This window comes from Falco cherrug, chromosome 3 (genome assembly GCF_023634085.1).
Source record: "Falco cherrug isolate bFalChe1 chromosome 3, bFalChe1.pri, whole genome shotgun sequence".
Lineage (NCBI taxonomy): Eukaryota > Metazoa > Chordata > Aves > Falconiformes > Falconidae > Falco > Falco cherrug.
The window spans coordinates 98,562,973-98,582,453 of NC_073699.1; the positions used below are offsets into that span (position 1 = coordinate 98,562,973).

Sequence of the window (19,481 nt, forward strand, 5' to 3'; positions counted from 1 at the left end):
CTGAGGGCCTTCCCCTGGCACACCACTGAGGAGCCAAGGGCTCCAGTAGTTCAGTGTTCAAGAGAGGAACTGCTGGAACTGCTGAAAGGGAACCAGCTTCTCACCTTCACACCGAGGCACCATTTAAGTACTTTTCTTCTCTGTTTATTGCATTTCCTCTGATCAAGAACCACAGCTACACTGCTTATCATTCATTGCTCTCACTGATGATCCTCTTGGGCAGTAACACCAGTATCACAAGAAGCTGTCAGAAAGGCACATGACATGCCAGCAGCACCTGCTTCCTCTAATCCCTCCATCAGCTGTTGTACTTCCATTGCAATCTAACTCATCATCTACAGTAGTATGTACGCACTGAACTCGGGAAGGATTCACTATGTTCAAAAAACCATTTTTAAGCTGAGTATTAACTCTATTTGCACGATTCTACAAAATATGAACTGCAGCTAGCAACTAACTGCTGATGCCCACATAGAGACACTAAAGTGACGTGTAATCCTATTAAAAATTATTATCATGTGATAATTTTTTACAAAAATTGTACAGGAGTAAATACTAGGGACCTGGTAGATACAGAGTTCAAAATGTTTTGCATAAACGAAGAAAGCAGTGCCTATTCAGTCAGAGCATGGATTCAATTACTTTACAAGTGGCAATACGGAGCTAGCTGACAAGTGTCCTCGTCAGCCTAAGGAAAGCCTGCCTTGGCTAGCTGTCACCTGGCTTCTATGTCATGAAAACTTTCCACGGATAAAAGCCTACGTCAAGGCAGAAACAGTTTATTGCTAAATACCTTTGAAGAGAGCGTGGAAGATAAACGTGAAACTTTCCTTCCAGGAAAGGGTGTTTCATGACTTCAGTTTATATTACATTTCCCCATTAAAACCGTAACCACACGCACCGGACCTTCTCTAGTGAGATTCACTCCCACAAAAGGCACTACACGAGCTGCTGCTAACACAGCCTCCAGCCAGCCACTGCGGTGAACGCAAAGGAAACCAAACACAGGAATACCTACCAAATGCAATCAGCACCAGTGTGTAAGTAGTCAATGTATGGAAGGTGATTTTGGTCTCGAGACCAGCATGAGGTAGAAAAGACCATGCCAATATTTAGCCAAGGAATTGTCACTCCTAAAACAAAAAGATTGAAAAGGAGTTTTGAGTAACTGCAGTTTCTAATTAAAAGATAGTTTGAGGGGACATTTCAGTTGAAAAACTTGTTCTACCCACGAGCTGACCATTAAGTTTTAAGTCTTCCTACCACAGTGAATAATTCACAGAAAAGTAATTTAACAAATTCAGCATTTTCCACTAACAAAGTATCTACCAGCCAATTACAGTGCCTTTGAACATATTTGTTTTCTAACAGCTGTAAAAAAATTTCATTCTGTAGAGAGTTTACTAATACCCGTAATTCAAGCTCAACACCACTGATCAGAGGAGGATGCTTCACGTTGTCATGGGTACACGTCCTTGTAAGCAGGTATCCTGTTTCCCAGCTGGTTAGTGCATGCTCAGCACCAGCACAGCAGACTGAATTATGCTTTCAGCTGATGTTTCTACCAGTGAGCTGCAATGGCAAATACACAGCTGGAGGAGTCGTGACAATTCTTTTAGAAAGCTTGTGTGCTGCTTTGCCCAGCACGACAGACTTAGGTTTGCAAGGAAGGAAGCTGCACGGCTCTGTCCTTCGTCACCCTGACACAAAGCAAGAACACAGATACCAGCAACAGCAGAAAGAGATACAGCGAGTACAGCTGGTTCCTCCCAGGTATACGGTCTCAGCTATCCGTTAATTCTTTATCTGTACACCTGCCTTCATTCCTTTAAATAAATACCGCCTGCTACATACTACTGCGTGTCTGCCTGGTCAGCCAGCGAACAGAGGGGCCAGAAAGAGGGAGAAGACTTTGGTGACTACACCACCACATTTAGAGATAACTTAGACCCGATGGAAACGTAGGAAAGAGACCTTACCAGGCACAGCACCAAGATGTCGCAGGATGGATCCTGTATTATTAGGAAGGACTGTGAGGTTCCACCCATGCCTGTGTAAGGGGTGACAGAGATGCAGACACGTCAGTGCACGTTCCTGGTGCCAACATCCCCCGTGCCAAGCTCCTCTGCTGGCCTCGTAAACCCCACCCCCCCCCTCCCCCCTCTGCTCAGCACAACGGGGCAGCAAGCACAAGTCCACAAAGCGGGAGGATTTGGTGATCTTACCTTGAAAATGGTTCAGATTTTCCCACAGGAAAGCCACTCCCGTGGGTGTTGGTATCTACTTTTCCACAATGCACTGCTACGTGGCAATCTTTCTGTTCCACTATCCGCCAATATTCTTGCTGTGGTAAGAGAAAGTGGTAATGCATTTTTAATTCACTGAACAAGTTATCTCTCATTAAAATATAAACCCCAGAAATTTACAGGGCTTTCATGACCTCAGTGTAATTCAACCTAAAACACCACTTAAAAGTAAGAATATAAATACATAAAAGTAACAATTGTTTGGGAAGACAGAATTTAGGTCCTCTTGACTCCTGTGCTTCAGCACAGGACGGATTAAGACTTCTTTCTCTCCTTCAGTTCCTCAACACCTTTATTAAAAACATCAAAAAAAATTAAAAGGAAGAATCAGTACCATGTCCATCTAACCATTTATTTTTCTCCCATGCTAGACAGCTTTAAACTGTTTATGGTAATGCCTGAACGTCAACTGTTCTGAATCCCCATATTCAATTCCCTGAAATAAAACTTTTACCACCCTGTGTGCTGGCCTCACCTCTACTTCAGCTACTGTAGGCTCCTTTGTGAAGCACATGTTCATGATGTTTCTTGCTGTTCGGTAGAAGGTTGTTAAAGAAACAGACCTACCCTGTGGAAAAAGAAATTAAAAGTGAAAAAAAAAAACCACCCCAACATGCCTCCATTCCTCCTGACCACACTCTTTACTCTATGCGATCAACCCCAGACCACAGTAGGGGGAAAGAGGGCAACATCTCCAGAACACTGTGGGTCTAAAGCTCGTTTCTTATCTAAGGGAAAATACCTCAAAAGCAACAGAAATTTAATCACATTGAATCACCAAACCAACCACCTAGGCGGCCAATGGAATGCCCCCAGAAGTCCACGTATACTGCTTTGTCCAGCACAATGCTCTAGGTTTGATAAAGACAGACGACAGACATGGCCCAGCTTTCTGTGACAAGTTGCAAAGGACCCAGCTGGCAGCCCTACCTGCATTTTACAATCAAATCCAATACGTGATGGAAGGACCATGGCTATGCTCTTTCTATACAGAGAAACAGGTGAAAAAACCCAGGAAATTCACAGAAATGTTCAACGTCAAACTGGTATTGTATGTGATGGAAGGGGGTTGCCAAACGCAGGGTTTACCAAGACTGCTGTAATTCCCTGCTCACAAAAACGAGTTATGCTCAATTCAATAAAAGCTGGAATAAAATGTAAGGAACCAGGACTTGTTATTACATGGCTGAGAAAAGTAAAACACAGTCAAACTGCCAAATGAGCATGCTCTTTCTTGGCACTGCTGCAGGAGCTCTGCGAGAGGCTTGGGTTTCTGCCTGAGCTATACTAACTTTCTGGATACCTGCTTTCACACATACCTAGAACGCCAGATGCTCTGGGACGCGGCCTCAAAGGCTTTCAAGGCAGAGGCACGAGAACCCACTTGCTCCTTTCAGCCCAGAAATACAGGTATGCCCAGACAGGGCCAATCCTATCTCGATCTCCACCCCACAGCTGGAGAAACATCCTGGGAAGCAGTGAGCCAGGAGAGCTGGCAGGCACCACACTAGCTGCTGGGGCCATACTGGTTTGTGGGCATCACTACAGGCAGACACAGCCTTGCTATGCAAACATGAAAGTGAAAATATCTTTGACCCCTCACCAGATCTACTGTTCCTTCCTCTAACTCCCATCATGTCAACTGGTTGCCCATCTGAGCAACCACAGACTTAAAAACTCCATGTAAATGAACATTTTATTACTCAGACTATTACCTTCCTAGTTTTTCAATTATGAAACAGATCTGCCAAACCACCTCAGCCTTTTCTTCTGCTGAATTTATTTAAGAACTATGCCCAAGAGTAAACTAGAAACAACTATACAAGCAGCTTTTCCCCCAGAGGCCAAGTCTATCGCTTTGCCATGCCCCTACGGTTGTAACATTGTCACTTTTTAATTGAATACAGCATAATTAGCTGTAACAAAAAAGTTTGTGAAATGCCCGGGGTCTGGGGCCCTCTGATTCCCATAAACTTCAGAGTTGGATTCTCTGCGATACAATAAGCAATTTCCTTCATCTTTTAATGCCCTCATGAATCATTTATTGAGGCAGCCTTTTACAACAAAACCTCTTGTAAAATGCGGGACCCGCACCAGCAGTCATCACACCCGAGCACAGACTGCACCGCTCGCAAACCAGCACACGCTCTGCAGCAGCTTCCTTGGCACACCTACTCGCCTCTTCCTCTCATCTTATACAGAAAAACAAGAGTAAGGACTCATCTTCCAAGATTAACCATGTCTTTCCATTTCTCACATAAGCAGCAAGCAAGAAAAAAGGAAGTGGAAAAACTGAACAGTTCAGCCTTTTAAAATCGCACATACCCATTTCTTCCTCCATCAAGAACTCGGTACATTTCTAGTCTCCTAACAGTTGTAACATAAAATAAACAGCTGAGGGGTTTTTGTTGTCTTTGTTGTTTGGTTAGGGTTTGTTTTTTTTTAATCTGAGGGATCTCATAAAATGTTTTAATACCAACACAGAAAATAATCCAAAATGCATTTTAAGCAGAACACAAAATAAATTGATGAAGACTAAAATACCCTTTTCAATGCCCTCAAAAATATCTCAGCAGTTTGACAACCGTCCCGAGAGCTTCAAGCTCCTGAGCAGGGTCTCTGTTGCTGTGACAATATGACAGAGGAAGGTTTAAGGAATAAAATTTCCTATTTCCTCTCTTGATCCTTCTTCATAGCCTCTATGTTTGCCATGAGAGACAACCCAGAGCATCACCACCACCGAGCGCGGAGGGAAAGCACAGAGAAGGATGCTGCAACACTATGAATGCTGAAGACATTAAAGCAACCATAAACATGAGCAGAAGACAGATTTCACAGTAAGTCACAGGCAGGAAGGACTCCTGTTAAGCAGAGTCCAAAAATGCCGAGTCCCTGGCTGAAGAGAGCTCAGCACGGGGCTTCTGGGGCAGTTTCATGCGAGGGGTGGCACAACTTGCACTGCTGCTTTCTTCCGCCTGCCCCTCTAACGGGTCTGCTAAGAAGCCTGCAGTTTGTTCTGTATGGCAACAAATGCTGTTTTCAGTCAGCTCCGGTACAGATTTTCAAATATTTTCAGAGCCAAAACTGGGGAAAGAAGAGCAGTGAAAAATCTTCCAGTAGATCCTGCTTTGATGACAGCAGCTTACTTCACGTACTTACAAGCGACGACGCTGTACGAGGTAGAAAAGCCATACATTTAGGAGTAAAGAAAGCAAGTGCAGCAGCCCGCAGCACACACTTAAAAAGCACAGCAGGTCTTACAGCCTGGCAAGGAGCAACACTGAAAATAATTTGGGAGCCCTGGCAGCAAGTCAGCTGAACACAAAGGAGATTTACTTTAACCTTGACATGCGATATGGTGGTAACTGCTCCTGGAAGACTGGATGTCTCGTTCTAAAAACATGTTCCAGCTCAAGCACGTGCTGACTGCACAAATTACTGTGTGAAATCCTAAATGTATGGCCCCTTCATGGTCTGAAGCATAAACTTGATGGCCTAAACTGGACTACAACCACATGATTAGCATGTTCTCCTCCAGCCCTCGATCTATGGACAGGGGCATTTATCAAAGAGGGGGGGTGTGGGTGTGCTTTTTTGTTGTTGTTTTGTGTGTGTTTTTTGTTTTTAATTAGAATTAGCAATGTGTTTTAGAAAGGAACTATTACCATCCCTCCATCTGTGGGAACTGTAACATGAGGACACGTCTGTTAAACAACTTTCAGATTTTATCAGAAACATATTAATAGGTAAAGAACACTCCCTCCTCCACAGACACACGCACAGAAGGACACCATCATTCAAGAAAAAAAGAGAATGAAGGATTAAAATTCTTCTTTCATAAAATGCCATGAAGTACCCTCTGCTTAAATCTGTAAGCCAGCACCACCTCCCCTTCAGTCTTATTAAAAAGCCTAGTGATGAGCTGCAGTCATTTCACAAGTCTTGTGGATTACTCTGATGAATCAAGACTGTTGCATAATTTTGTATTTCTATGTCTTGAAGCTGCTCTAAGTGACATAACCAGTTCTCACCATCAGTCCTACAAGGCTTTCGGCCAAGTGCTGTGGAAATGATGCTACATGCCCCTCCCTGCACGCAGACTGACCCCCAGTAAGTCCCTCAGGGCGCTCCACAACAGGGATCTCTCCAGAAACCCCCTGCAGATTTGCTTCCCCCCCCCATTTTCTCCCTGGTCCATCGCCTGTGACAACAGTCCCCAGTCTGCACCACACACGAGCGTGGGGTGGGATGCAAACGGGTAAGCCCCAGTGTCCGGGAAGCGGCTGTCACTCGCGTGGACAACCCCAGGAGTTGTCGGGTGGCTCCGTGTGCTGCAGCTGCTCTGGTGGCTGGGGGGAGCGCTGGCCCACAGGCCCAGCCATGCTCATCTCAGCTTCTGGGCTCGGAACAGCAGTATTTCTACCGGGTATTGCTGGACCCACACAGGGTCTGATGCTGTCAGTACCGCCAGTGCTTTTTGGGCAGCAGCAGCAATTTAGGAACTCTCAGCCTTTTGGGGTAAAGAGCTGGGGCTCAGCAGACTCAGGCTGGTTATACTACCTGTGCTAGTCTAGACGTGATTAGGATACTGCTCACAAATCCTGGTCTTACTTTGTGTCTTCTAAACTTTAACCTGGGACTCGCACTGGCCCACTAAGCCTGAGGTTGTTCATACAGCAGTCATGGTAAATTGTATCTAATTTTTCATTTAACATCATTAAGCACAGGATATTAAGCACAGAAATGCCACTTCACTACTCACAAACATTCCTGTCATTAGATAAGCTTCTCTCCAACAGCAGCATGGCGAAAAGATTGCTTTTCAAAGGTGGGATTGAGGCCAGAGCTCCTGAGTTAAAGAATTTCAGGGCTGACAAATCATAACAGGCTGCAAAAGAAACCTGAAGCAAGCTTTTAAAGCCCAAGTCATGAGCTCATGCGGTCCCTAAATAGCTTAACAATAAGCCACTTTGGGCTATCTGGCTTCATTTCCTGGTGATGGAAGTGAGATGGGAAGGGGAAGAACAGCGCATTCCTGTACTCGGCACAGACACTCAATGCTGTATTTCTCTCAGAGCACGGCTACACATTCCAGCACAACTCAAAACTGCACTGCAAGTCGCAGTGCCAAGTCCTGCTCCAAGGTAAGAGACTGCCAAATAAAAGCGAGTGGAAGAGTCAGCATTCCTTCGCAAATGGATGTACTCGGTATGTGGAGGACTGAGCGTCCATGTGACAGTTACTGCTGAGCAAAATCTGGCACCATGGATGAAAATATTGTTTGCATTTCAATTTGTCCTTTCCAAATGTAGTAGTATTTTTAGTGATGTTAGTTTTGATGTGGAGTGCTACTTCACTCAACAAGAGACTTGCAAGAAGGAGGAACAAGAAAGCAGAACATTACTTTAAATGTCACTAGAAAATGAAAATAAAAACTGTCTGCAAGGATAATTGGACAGAACTATTCAGGGAACCTCTCACAAGGAGATGAAGAGGGGCAGAGCCCAGTGCATCCTGTTACGACAGTTAACACCTTCCAGCTTTTCCAGACATCCCACAAGAGCCAGGCAGATCAGGATAAAGCCACCAGACCACCCAGCTGTGATAGCCGCTGGCTGCGCTGCTGCCTTGGGGGTGGCACTACAGCCCACCAGCTCTCCCCAGCCGGCTGGGTTAGCACCCGGATGCCACCCAGATGACAGCACCATCAGTTCTGCAAAACAAAATCGGCAGAGCCCGCCTCGTTACCTTGTATATACACTTGTGTAAGTCGCTAAGAACTCCCTCCTCCTCCTCCTCGTCCTCCTTCGTGGTCTCCTTTTCCTGAGCAAAGAGCCGCCGCCTGCCCGTCTTCAGTGGGACGTCAACTTCTTTCAACTTGTTGCGGAAGCCATTTTTGTGAACCACGCCGTTGATGAGTCCGTTTTTGGGCTCAAACCGGGGCAAGGAATGGAACTTGTAGGCATTCTCCGAATGTCCCTCCAAAGGTCCTTTCCTCTTCTCCAAGATTTCCTTTTCCAGCAAGACCTCCTTCTCCAGTTTCTTGTGCTCCTCGGGGGAGAGGGAGTCGTAGGAGAGCAAGTACTGGCAGTAGGCTTCTTGCAGCTTGGCCAGCCTGTCCTGTGCAGTTTTGGGGATGCGCAGCATGTCTGCCAGCTTGTTCCATTTCTTGAGGTCAGTCACTTGCTGCATCCCCCCCATCTCGTTGATCAGCTGGACGAAGCAGGCCAGGTCGAGCTCACAGCCTCCTGGGGTCCACGTGTGCCAGGCAGCAGAGGTGGGGAAAGGGAAACACAGGAGCAGGTTAGGAAAGCTGCAGGCGGCTCACATCAAGCATGCTACTAGGCTGGGCACATACAGGATGTGCCACCTGTACGGCTCCGGGCACCGGTGCAGGATTGTCCCCATTTTGTACGCCTCCTGCTAAGACAGGCATGTTCCACTCGTTTGCTAGCTTAATTCATACAGCAGATTATACCTTGCTATTTGCAACAGCCTTCCTTACGGTTAAATTTGCTCTCCTCCTTGAGTTTCATTCCCTTCTCTCCTCAGACCACCCCCAGCTATCTCCTGACACATGTCTTTCCCCTGGTCATTACCCAGCAGAAGGGGAGAGAAGAGCTGCCCAATTCTTTAAAAACCCACACGCTCCCACCCTCCCCTTGCCCACCACCAGTCCCACGTCTGGTTTATACCAGCAAGAAGCAAAACAAGTGTCGAAGATGGGTACTGGTAATCAAACCCACAAGTACCTATCCTTTCTGGAGATGAACCATCAGATATCTAATGGCTGCACAACGATTTGAATACAGTTAGTATTTAAAAGGAGCACATAACATCCTTAATTTCACTACAAGTAAAAAAATCCTTTAAAAAAAACCAAGGGAGGCAGGGGGCTTGCTTGGGGTTGGCGCCTGCATTAGAAAGTTCCAGGCACACCATCCTTCCAGTTTGAGACCATTCATATTTTATACTCCATTATGGTTTCGTACATTTTAAGACGACTGGCACATTTCACACTCCAGACAAAAAATAAAGATGGAGGATTATACAAAGTGCAGCATAAAAAGCAGCCAAATGGATGAGGAACAATAAAAGAAACATCATAAATACTCTCAAAGCACAGAAATAAATCATCAGTAGAAAGAGGGAAGAAATGGACCAAAGACCACCTACAATTCAAGAGGACACTGCTGAAGGAAAAAAGAGAATTAATACAAACTCACATTAACATTGCTGCCACCACATTGTCCCTCCTTGCCCTTTTTCTTTGAGACGAGTAAAAAAACATTACGCCATAGCTGTTTCAGAGCACTTAGAAATGCTGTTATACAACAGAGAAGTGCAAGAAGCAGCATTATGGTAAATATTTACTGCAGGATGCAAGGCTAGAGCATCTTAAGGGCCAGTCGTATCATCTTGTTTGCTAGCGCATGCAGTGTCACTTTTATTACTTTTTTCAGACTACCCCGTGCTACATCTTGGACACTTCATGGGCGCTCCCAGTTTTCCTTCTTCCCTTCACTCCCCCTCTCGTGCCAATCCAGCAAGGAGGGACATTCTGGGATGACAAGGGCTGTGACTGCCACAGAGCAGTGCCAGGGGCTGCTCGCCAGCGCAGCCTGCACAGGGCAGAGGTGTGACAAGAGGGGACAGGATTTTGGCTGCAGCCAAAACCAAGGGCATGGCTTTGAGCAGCATATGACAAGGGTGGAGGCAGGGCTGTGGGGCAGCAAATTTATCCAATTTAGTAATTCTTTTTTTGGGTGGCTGTCAAAATGGTCAAGTCTTGAAGGTGAGAAAAGGTAAACACCACTGGATAATAAAAGAAAGGGAAAAAAAACCAACCCAAAACCCCAAAAAAATTTTCAAAAGATTTTCCTTCTTTCCTCTTTAACATTCCCCATAAAATAGCTTTCAAGCTGGCCTCTATTACAGGCTGTTACTTTTTTGGTCTAGTGTTTTATATGCACAGTCCACAAATACGCTGAAGGCATAATTCAAGATGGCTTTCCATCCCAATAGATTCAGCGACCTACAAAAACCAGAGTAATATATTCCCAACCTTGAAAGAAGTGTGGTCCAGGTTTAACATTATATGTGTTCTCCAGTGGGACAAATAGTCCACACCCAGCTCAAGGCTCTAGTTTCAATACTGTTTATGAGCTATTTAAGAAATGCGATTTTTTTCCCGCATCACGGAATGGTTGCTCATAATCACTCGGCAATACTACGGCTCAAGTAGCACATCATTCAGTCGGAGCCTCGCGAATCTGGCAGATCCTCCACAGGGCCAGCTACAGCTAAGGTTTACAAAGTGGTCTCAATTATAATTCCATTTCACACAGTCATAACTTTTGGAAGCATTTATATCTCAGCCTGATGTTTTCCAGGATTGACCTAAGCTTGTGGCTTAAACTTTCCTTGAAAGGCTGAAGGGGGGTGGGGGTGGGGGGAAGAGTTTTAACTCCATTTATAAGCACCTATAGCAAAATGGCTTAAACAAGAGAACTGGCAGATGTTATGCAGAAGGTGTTGAATTTCTTTTTAAAATTATCTTAATTTCACTAAGTTGGAAATATTTTTAAACTGCCTAGTGAGCAAGCTCATTTAAAAAAAAAATAGCCTAAATCTTCAGGTATGCATTTAATACCAAATGCTGGCACTACACAAGTTGTTGGCAAAACTCCCACTTACTTCAATGAAAATGTGATTTGGCCATGAAAGGAGGGACATGTATGCGTGTCGACTTAAATAAGTCTGCACTTAACACCAGATTATTTTATATTTTTCCTGCTGGAATCAAGAGATTTCTCATCGTTGTACACTGATGATCTCAAGCTTCTTTTCTCCATTTTGTTTTTAATTTTAAACACAAGACAGGTAGGAAATTAACTGCAGAAAGGATACATGGAATGCAAATTTTTTAAGAGACCACTGTTTACTCTGGTTATATGGCACCCAGCAGAATAGAATCCTTGTCTATTAATTAGGCTCTTAGGTGCTTAAATAATACAAATAATTAACAGTAATGCCATCTTAATGCTGAGTTAAGGTATTTCATTAAAAAGTTAACATTGTTCCAGGAGCGTTAATCGGGCTGTCGTGCACATTTTCTTCTCTCTCTTGCCAATGTAAATTTAATTTGTTGTTCTTCTCTATTAGCATACAACCATTGCATACATTAGGCATACAAAATGTTCACTTATTGCTGCTTGAGTGATTTTAATTTTCAGATTTCCTTGAACATTTTTGCATGGCTATTGCAACAGAGCACTAACCCTCATTCCTCCTCCTTAAATTCTGTCATTTCTCTGCTGTGCCCTGCATCAGTTCACCATAAACTCTGCCATCTCTTTGTGCTCTTTTATGCATTTTCACTCATGTACCATATGTGATATAAAATACAGTCTGAAAACACAGGGGGGTGGGAGGGTGGGAAGTGTTGTGAACAGTTTAAACAGAAAAGTGTGTCCTTTAATCCAACTAGTGTTGATAGCTGCCTCTGATGGGATAATGCCTCAAAGGCAAAACTCTAGCCTCAAGTTGCAACATGCAGGTCCTGTAAGCTCCGACTCGAAACACATCAAAAACAAAGGGAAGGGCTACACAAAAATTAAAACCACAAGTTTGTTACTATGTCATGGCTGCTGAGGCAGTACAGATGGAGGTGGGTCATTCAACAGTTCATTTGTATGCTGCTGTTGTCATGTTTTTACAAACTATTGTCACATTTTTGTCACGTGTCATATTTGACAGCAGACCATAAACCAAGAATTCTGTTAAATAAGTGATTCTCACTCAGGCATTAGCCCTGGCAGACACCTGCTGGGAGAAATAATGAAACCTCCATTTTGCAATCAACTACATTTTACTGCCTATTCTTGACACTTAATGGTTGTTAAATGTCAGCAGGTCACTGCAAATTTGTGATTTTAAGTGTCTGAGTACCCAAACAGAAGTCAGTTCTGAGATATTTTTTTTCCCCTTGGTTAAATGCTTTTAAAGGAAGGTGGGGGGAGATTTGTATTAAAGCTTGGCAGCACTGCAACCTCTTTGGAAAACATCTTTGGAAAGGTCCAAAAGATATTCTGAAGCAACATTTAAAAACATTGAATAAAATACAGGTATCGATATCTGTAGTTGTACTACCTACAAAAATAAACAGCAGGGAAAGGAGAAGATCGTGAAATCTGGAGACCAAGACACCACACCACGTTGTTTTTTTTCCCGGGTGAAATGAAGAGCAGGCCGGAGGAAAGTGGCGATATAAAGTCTCTCTGGAAAGCTCTCCGACAACCTACCTGCATCGTGCCTGACCAATGGATAAAGAGAGAGACCCAGAGCTCTGCAGCATTAATTGAACAGGGGTTCGGTTAAGCATAAAGGCAAACGGAGCATAAAGTTGTATACGGACACTAACAAGCAGCGGCAAAAGGCCAATGAAACCACAGCCCTTACCTATGAGTGGGAGTTCGTCCATGGTAATGCCCTGAGATTTGAGGTGCTTCTTGATACAGGCCAGCCGCTGCACGTTGGGTCCCCAGCGCCTGCCTAGCTTGTGTATGTGCTGAATCTGTGTCACAAACCGCATTTCATCATTTAGCTTGCACTCAGGTCTCCAGTCTGGAGGAGGAATCACCCTGCACATCCCATACTTCTCTACCTGAGCTCGGACTGACTCAATGTATATCAGTGGGTCATGAAATTCCTTGGTGGAGGGCCTAAGGATGGGAATCTCCCCCAGCATCCCCCACCCAGACTTACTACTGCCCTTTTCGTGCTTTCCCATTGAGTCTTGTGGCTTGTGCAAGGACTCCGCTTGAGAGGTAGAACGATTTTCACAGGAGGCATTTTCAGTTTTGCCATGTGCTTGTTTCCCTGGCGTACTCTTTCCAGCAGTGGCTCTTTTCGGCCTATTTCTTTCCAAACTCTTCTCTGGCACTTCCTTTTTAAGGTGTCCATTCAGCAAAGGCTTTTCTACGGCTGCCTTTTTGCTGGCAGCTTCTGCCAAGTTGATGGCCCCTTTCATTCTCTTGGTGGGCGACTGTATTTTGTCTATGTGATTCGTCTCTTCCAGCCTCCTCTTCGAATTGCGCAGCCCCTCCCTTAACTGTCTCCCCACCTCCTTAGTGCATGTCTTTTGGTTCAACTTGCCATTGACTTTTACACCATTAACAGCGGCATTGTTAGACTTGGATGCTCCAAGGGATAGCACCTGTTTGCGGGTTTTTGCATTGCTACTTTCTATTTTCCCTGAGATTGTGTGGTTGACAGGTGAACTGGGTTTGTGGTGATTTAGTTTGGTTTCCTTGACCAGTTCTTTCTTGGCTTTGGTGTATGTGACAGTTCCCTTTGTCACTGTTGCAGTGTACTTCACAGTTTTGGACGGTGAAGGTCTGACCTCTCTCATCTTTTTGGCACTGGCTGCATTTGCACTCGGAGATGACATTCGAGTGATTCCATTGACTTTAGAAACCTGCAATACCAGGAGTGTCGCACGGGGAGCAGAAGGAAGGAAAAAGAAAACAGAAAAGTAAATTAATAACATTACCACTCAGCCACGGCATTCCAGTCGCTGGACAACCATACTCTGCAGTCCTGACTCCTGGCCCCTTTGTACAATCCTCATATAACAGTTTCCACCCAGGCAAGAGGAGGGACTGGGCATTTATAATAAACAAGTACAAGAGAACTGTTGTGTTTTTTTTAAAAAACAAACTGAAGAGTCCCCACATAGCCAATTTTGGAGGGTACGAAGCCTCTGGCATTCAGGGTGAGCTCCCTTGCACCACCCCCTCTTCCCTGTCTGCCTGAAAGCCTGTCACGGTACCACAAAACACAGGTAGCCCGATTTACAAACTAACACTTTCATTACATTCTTTTCTGGCCCTCAGGCACCACCTCTCTCCCACCCAACTTCCCTTAAGTGCACACACAGTTTAATACTTCTTAGCAGACAAACTAGCCAGCGTATACTATCTACTCAAACTGGAATGGACATATCTTGCAAAAAACACACACTGAGATTGAAACTAAACCTCTGTCTATACATACACACATATAAAAAGAAATATTGAACACATTATGCATCTAACAGATCAGGACAACCATGAAGAATCCAGTCTATCACATATATAAAATCTTGGGAGGCATCTTGTTCCTGAAGTTATTAATTTGAAATAAAAATGCATACAGCAGTTCAATGCATTTTTTGAAAGTTTGATATCTGAGCAGTTTTGCTGACACACATTTATTAGATCATATTCATCACCCACTAAAATGTCATTGCAACTTGAAATTGCTAGACTCCACTGCTTCCTGTTAGACATTTAAACCCAGCTATGAAACTAGAATTTGTACTTTCACTGTAAGACGTGTTAAGCACTGAAAACAACCCTCAGCTTCGAAGGGAATTGTTACAGCTCAGCACTGTCAAAGCTAAGCTCCACTACGAAGAAAATGAAGTCCAAGTTTAAATGCTGAAATTTGTTTGAGGTTTAAACACTGCCTTCTCACCTCCTTAAACTACTGTAAATGCAGAAAAAGATACCCCAAAATTGACAAACATATCCAAAAATCAGGATCGTTTTGATTAAAGTGCTCAAAGGGAAAGCATATAGTACAATCAGCCCTCATCAGCACTCAGGTGAATAACACCATTCCTGCAAAGTTATAATACTTCCCTGTGGGATTTCAAATTCCTTGCCAAATTCGTAACTATGGAAGCTTCCCCCATAGAAATGCAAGAATTGTCTTCACTTATAAAGTAAGGATAAACTGTTATAAAACAGGGATCAAATAGAGACTGAAAAGATCACGCTATGGTCCTGCATTAAGTGACTTGCAGAAGAGGAACTGGAACGTGGGCATTCTGTGTACACACACATGTATGTGTACAACACACGTTCACTGTGTGCATTTTCTCCTTTGTGCTCCAGAAGCTGGAGCAGGAATGACATGCTTTTAAAACCCATCCATATTCCTGTCCTTCCTGTGCTTCCAAGGTAGAAAAACAGTTAAGGAAAATCCAGTTAACTGATGACACCAGTTTTTACCTTGAGCTTTCCAAAGACATATGAGATATCATCTTGAAAGCAAACACTTGCTAAGAGAAATTCGTTTACCCATTTTCCTTGAAATTCAGGCAGTACTCTGCATTTGAAATGGAGGCTTAGGTTTGACTTTTACAGCCCTTTTTCATGCTGCAGAGCAGACCGGGGTAGAGCTGCTAAGACACTGCCTCTTGCCTGCAGCAGTCAACATCTCTGGCTTTATAAATAGCCAAGAACATCGATTACAGATTTCACCTAGACTAATAGAGAAGAATTGATTGAGAACTAGAAAGGAAAGGTGATCTGGGTGACAGTGATCATGAAATGAGTTTTCATTCTAAGATGTGACAACAGTAGAGAAAGGACAAAGACTTAAAAAAAAAAAAAAAGGCAAACAAAACAAACAGCAAAAAAAACCCACCCCAAAGCAAAGCAATTCCCACTCAGAGGAATGGCAGAAAACACAGGCCATTATGCCTTTCACACAGTCCTCTAATGACTGGAAAATTAGAAGAGAATCACAGTAAAAAAGTGGAAACGTGATTATGTGACTAAGAGCAACTATGCAACAACAGCAAAAGCAGGCATGCGTAAAATCAGAAAAGCCAAGGAGCTAAAAAAACTTCACTTTCATAAAATGAAACAGAAAAGAAATTATAAATACCTTAAAAATACAAAGACGACAAAGAACAGCAGAGATCAACCACTACACAAGGAAGGAAAACAAATGCAAGTTTGGCTAAAGTGTTTGTGCTTCTTTGGCATTAGTCTTCACCAAAAGTACCACTGGTTGAATGCTTACCAGATACCTAACATAACCAACCAGATACATAACATAAGCAATTTCAGCAAAAGAGCTAGGAAGTAAACCCCAGTAAGCTAAAATGTACCTAGATAACCTTAGGGCATGGCTCTTGGAAATAAGCTGAGGGCAGGCAAAGTCTAACTTCAAACCATAAAATCATTCTGGAACAAACTATCAAAAAGTTATTTTGTAAATACACAAACAATAGTAAGATAATGTCAAAAAAAAAAAAAAGAATACAAGCAAAACAAAAAATCCTACCCATAGTTTTGCCAAAATAGCACATCAAGCTTATTTAATCATCTTCTGGTAGACTGCTGGCTGAGCAGGTAAAGAAACACCTCTGTTTCAGCAGGGCTTCCACTGTGCCACATGGCATTCCGTTAAACAAGCTCATGAGACACGTCGTAGACATTACTATGAATAATTACTCTAAAGCGCTTCACAAGGGATTAAATAAAGCCACCCTCAAGAGAAGTTACTGTTGTCATCGTTCACTGCCATCCTTGGAGAGCATTTCAGGTGACTTTCTGCAGGGACTTGTCTTGGCCTTGGCTCTACCAAGTACTTCCATCAGTAACTTGGATTATCATAAAATTTCTCAGTGACACACACCTGGAAGGGGCTGTAATAAGCCCTCTGGAGACAAGGTCCAAATCAAAGGCAATCTTGAAGAACTTATTTCAGAACATTTCTACAATTTGAGGAAGCACTACTTTTAGGAAGGACAAATCAAATGCATGTAGGGGAGGGAGGAGATAACATCTGGGGACCACAGCGAGATGCAAAACACAACCGTAGTACAAAGCACGCAAGTCACTTTCCAAGACCTATTATGAATTCAGAACGGTGAATGCAAGGGACGGGAAAGCACCGGCCTCCCTGACCAGGGCTGGACCCAGCACTGGGCCCACACTTTGAAAAAACTTCAGACAGTGGAGTAAGTCTAAAGGAGCACAAAGCGCTCAAGTAGTTGGAAAAAATGATCTCTACTGAAAAGCCAAGAGAGCTGAGCTTATTTGGTCTGAAAGAGAAGCCTATGGGAGAACTCTGTAGCAGTCTTCGATTCATAAGGAGCTCCTCTGAAAAGAGACAGTAACTGCTTTTTCCATGTTCACTGGGAAAAGCAGGAGGAAAAAAAACCCTTTAGTGGACTACAACAATGATCCAAGGCACAACTAGGAAAACATGCTCAGTAGCAGAAAAGGAAAACGCTGGAAGAAGCTGTCAATGGCTGTTGTGGAGTCTCCTCTACCAGAAGGTTTCAAGGAGGCCACAGCTATACCTCAGAGCAAGCAGTCAGGCTGCGAGGAGGCGTCTTATCGCTCCAGCCTTCCAGTGATTTTTTTCTGAGGAAGTTGTGACCAGAAGCCTGAAGGGCCACCTGGGGCACTCCTTCAGCAAGGGGTGGTGGCACAGGGCCTAAGGACAAAACACAGTCACGGAGAAAGTGCTTGTGGAGAAAGGCAGAATCCCACAGCTCCTGTATTTCAAAGGAAAACACACCATCAGCCTCATCAGCTTTAGGACAGAATTAAAACTGCCAAGATACAAAACTCTGCAAAACTGAATTCATCAAGAAAACAGCAACTTATCACAATTGTTTAAAGTTGTTAGAATACCTCCACACGAGGGCTTAGATCTCTCGGGACCAAATCTTGAACTGAACAGGTATATAAGCTTTGGCTATCTAACCTCCAATCTTAAATTATAAGCACATTATTCTGAGTTTGTATTCAAACCAAGTGATTACTCCAATGATGAACAGCACTTGAAGTAGAGAACATCTGGCTTTGAGAATACCATAAGGAGTTCACTTATTTCTCTCTGGTTGCTAACTGAGGAGACCCCACAAGAAACAAACACCCCTGCCAACTTCCTCAAGACCATCATCTTTCTAGAGCAGACACAACTCGATGGTTTTCAAATGCTTCTCCCTCTTCCCTCCCCGGATACCCACAAGTATCTTGAGTGTTTTCATAGAGGACAGCATAATGTTTAAGATGCAGCAGTGCTATATAGACAAGAACAGACCACACTTCAAATGGGAATAGGCTGCAACAAATGTCTTCCAGCTGGAAACAAGTACAACAAATAAGGTGGTCATAGCCCACCATCAAAGCAACAGGTGGACTCAGGATTTCACACTGACAAACGTGAAAATCTGGCTGGTCAGTCATCACCTACATGTTCTTGGTCTGTACTTGTTTCTGAGGACACATGAGATGATTGGAACGAAAAGAAACAAGAAATTGTGGTAGGCATGTTCCTACCTTTCTACTGTTGATATGTCTCCCCCTAAACCAACCAAACACACAGAGTCAGCCTAAAAAATTGGCCACACTGCCAGGTGCGCAGGTTCACCAAATGGGGGTCTATGACACAGCTCCATCCCGAGGCATTGCTTACACTGAGCACATAAGGAGGAAGTAAATTAAATTCAAACAGAATCATTTAAATTGGAAAAGGCCTGTAAGATCATCTAGTCCACCCATTAACCCAACACTGCCAATCCACCACTAAACCCTGCCCCTAAGCACCACACCTGCACATCTTTTAAATACCTCCAGGGATGTGACTCAACCACTTCCCTGGGCTGCCTGTACCAATGCTTGTCAACCCCTTCACTGAAGGAATTTTTCCTAAAGTCCAGCCTAAAACTCCCCTGGCACAACTTTTGAAGCTGTTTCCCATTTTATCCAGGCTGAACACCCCCAGTTGCCCTGCCCCTGCCCCAGCCCCTGCCCCGCTCTGGTCACGCTCCAGCCCCTCAGTGCCCCCCTGCAGTGAGGGGCCAGAGCTGAGCCCAGGGCTCAAGGTGCGGCCTCACCAGTGCCCAGCACAGGGGACGGTCACTGCCCGGGTCCTGCTGGCCACACTATTGCTGACACCAGCCAGGGTGCTGCTGGCCCCCTTGGCCACCTGGGCATGCTGGGGGCTCATGCCCAGCCGCCTGCTGACCGGCCCCCCCCGGCCCTTCCCCGCCGGGCAGTTCCCAGCCCCCTGCCCCCAGCCCGCAGCGCTGCGGGGGGTGGGTGTCACCCGGGTGTGGGACCCGGCACGGAGCCGTGTTGAACCTCCTACAAGTGGCCTCGGCCCATCGGCCCAGCCTGCCCAGACCCCCCTGCAGAGCCTCCTGCCCCCCAGCCCATCAACACTCCCCCCAGCTTGGTGTCGCCTCCAGCTTACTGAGGGAGCGCTCGATCCCCTCGTCCAGGTCACTGATGGAGACGTTAACCAGGCCTGGCCCCAGCGCTGAGCCTGGGGAACGCCGCTTGTGACCGGCCACCACCTGGATGTCACTGCATTCACCCA

At 44.6% G+C, this 19,481-nt stretch overlaps 1 protein-coding gene across 3 annotated transcripts in view; it reads right to left on the reverse strand.

Annotated features, from left to right (window-relative positions):
- JARID2 (jumonji and AT-rich interaction domain containing 2) overlaps nucleotides 1-19,481 on the reverse strand; it is a 100,236-nt gene that overhangs the window by 18,866 nt on the left and 61,889 nt on the right. For all 3 annotated transcript variants that reach the window (XM_027799163.2, XM_055704455.1, XM_055704454.1), the window contains 6 exons: nucleotides 12,768-13,785; nucleotides 8,055-8,554; nucleotides 2,782-2,874; nucleotides 2,226-2,344; nucleotides 1,980-2,050; nucleotides 1,019-1,133 (listed from right to left, as the gene is read on the reverse strand). In XM_027799163.2, the coding sequence (XP_027654964.1) occupies nucleotides 1,019-1,133; nucleotides 1,980-2,050; nucleotides 2,226-2,344; nucleotides 2,782-2,874; nucleotides 8,055-8,554; nucleotides 12,768-13,785 (1,916 nt within the window). The remainder of the gene's footprint in view (nucleotides 1-1,018; nucleotides 1,134-1,979; nucleotides 2,051-2,225; nucleotides 2,345-2,781; nucleotides 2,875-8,054; nucleotides 8,555-12,767; nucleotides 13,786-19,481) is intronic.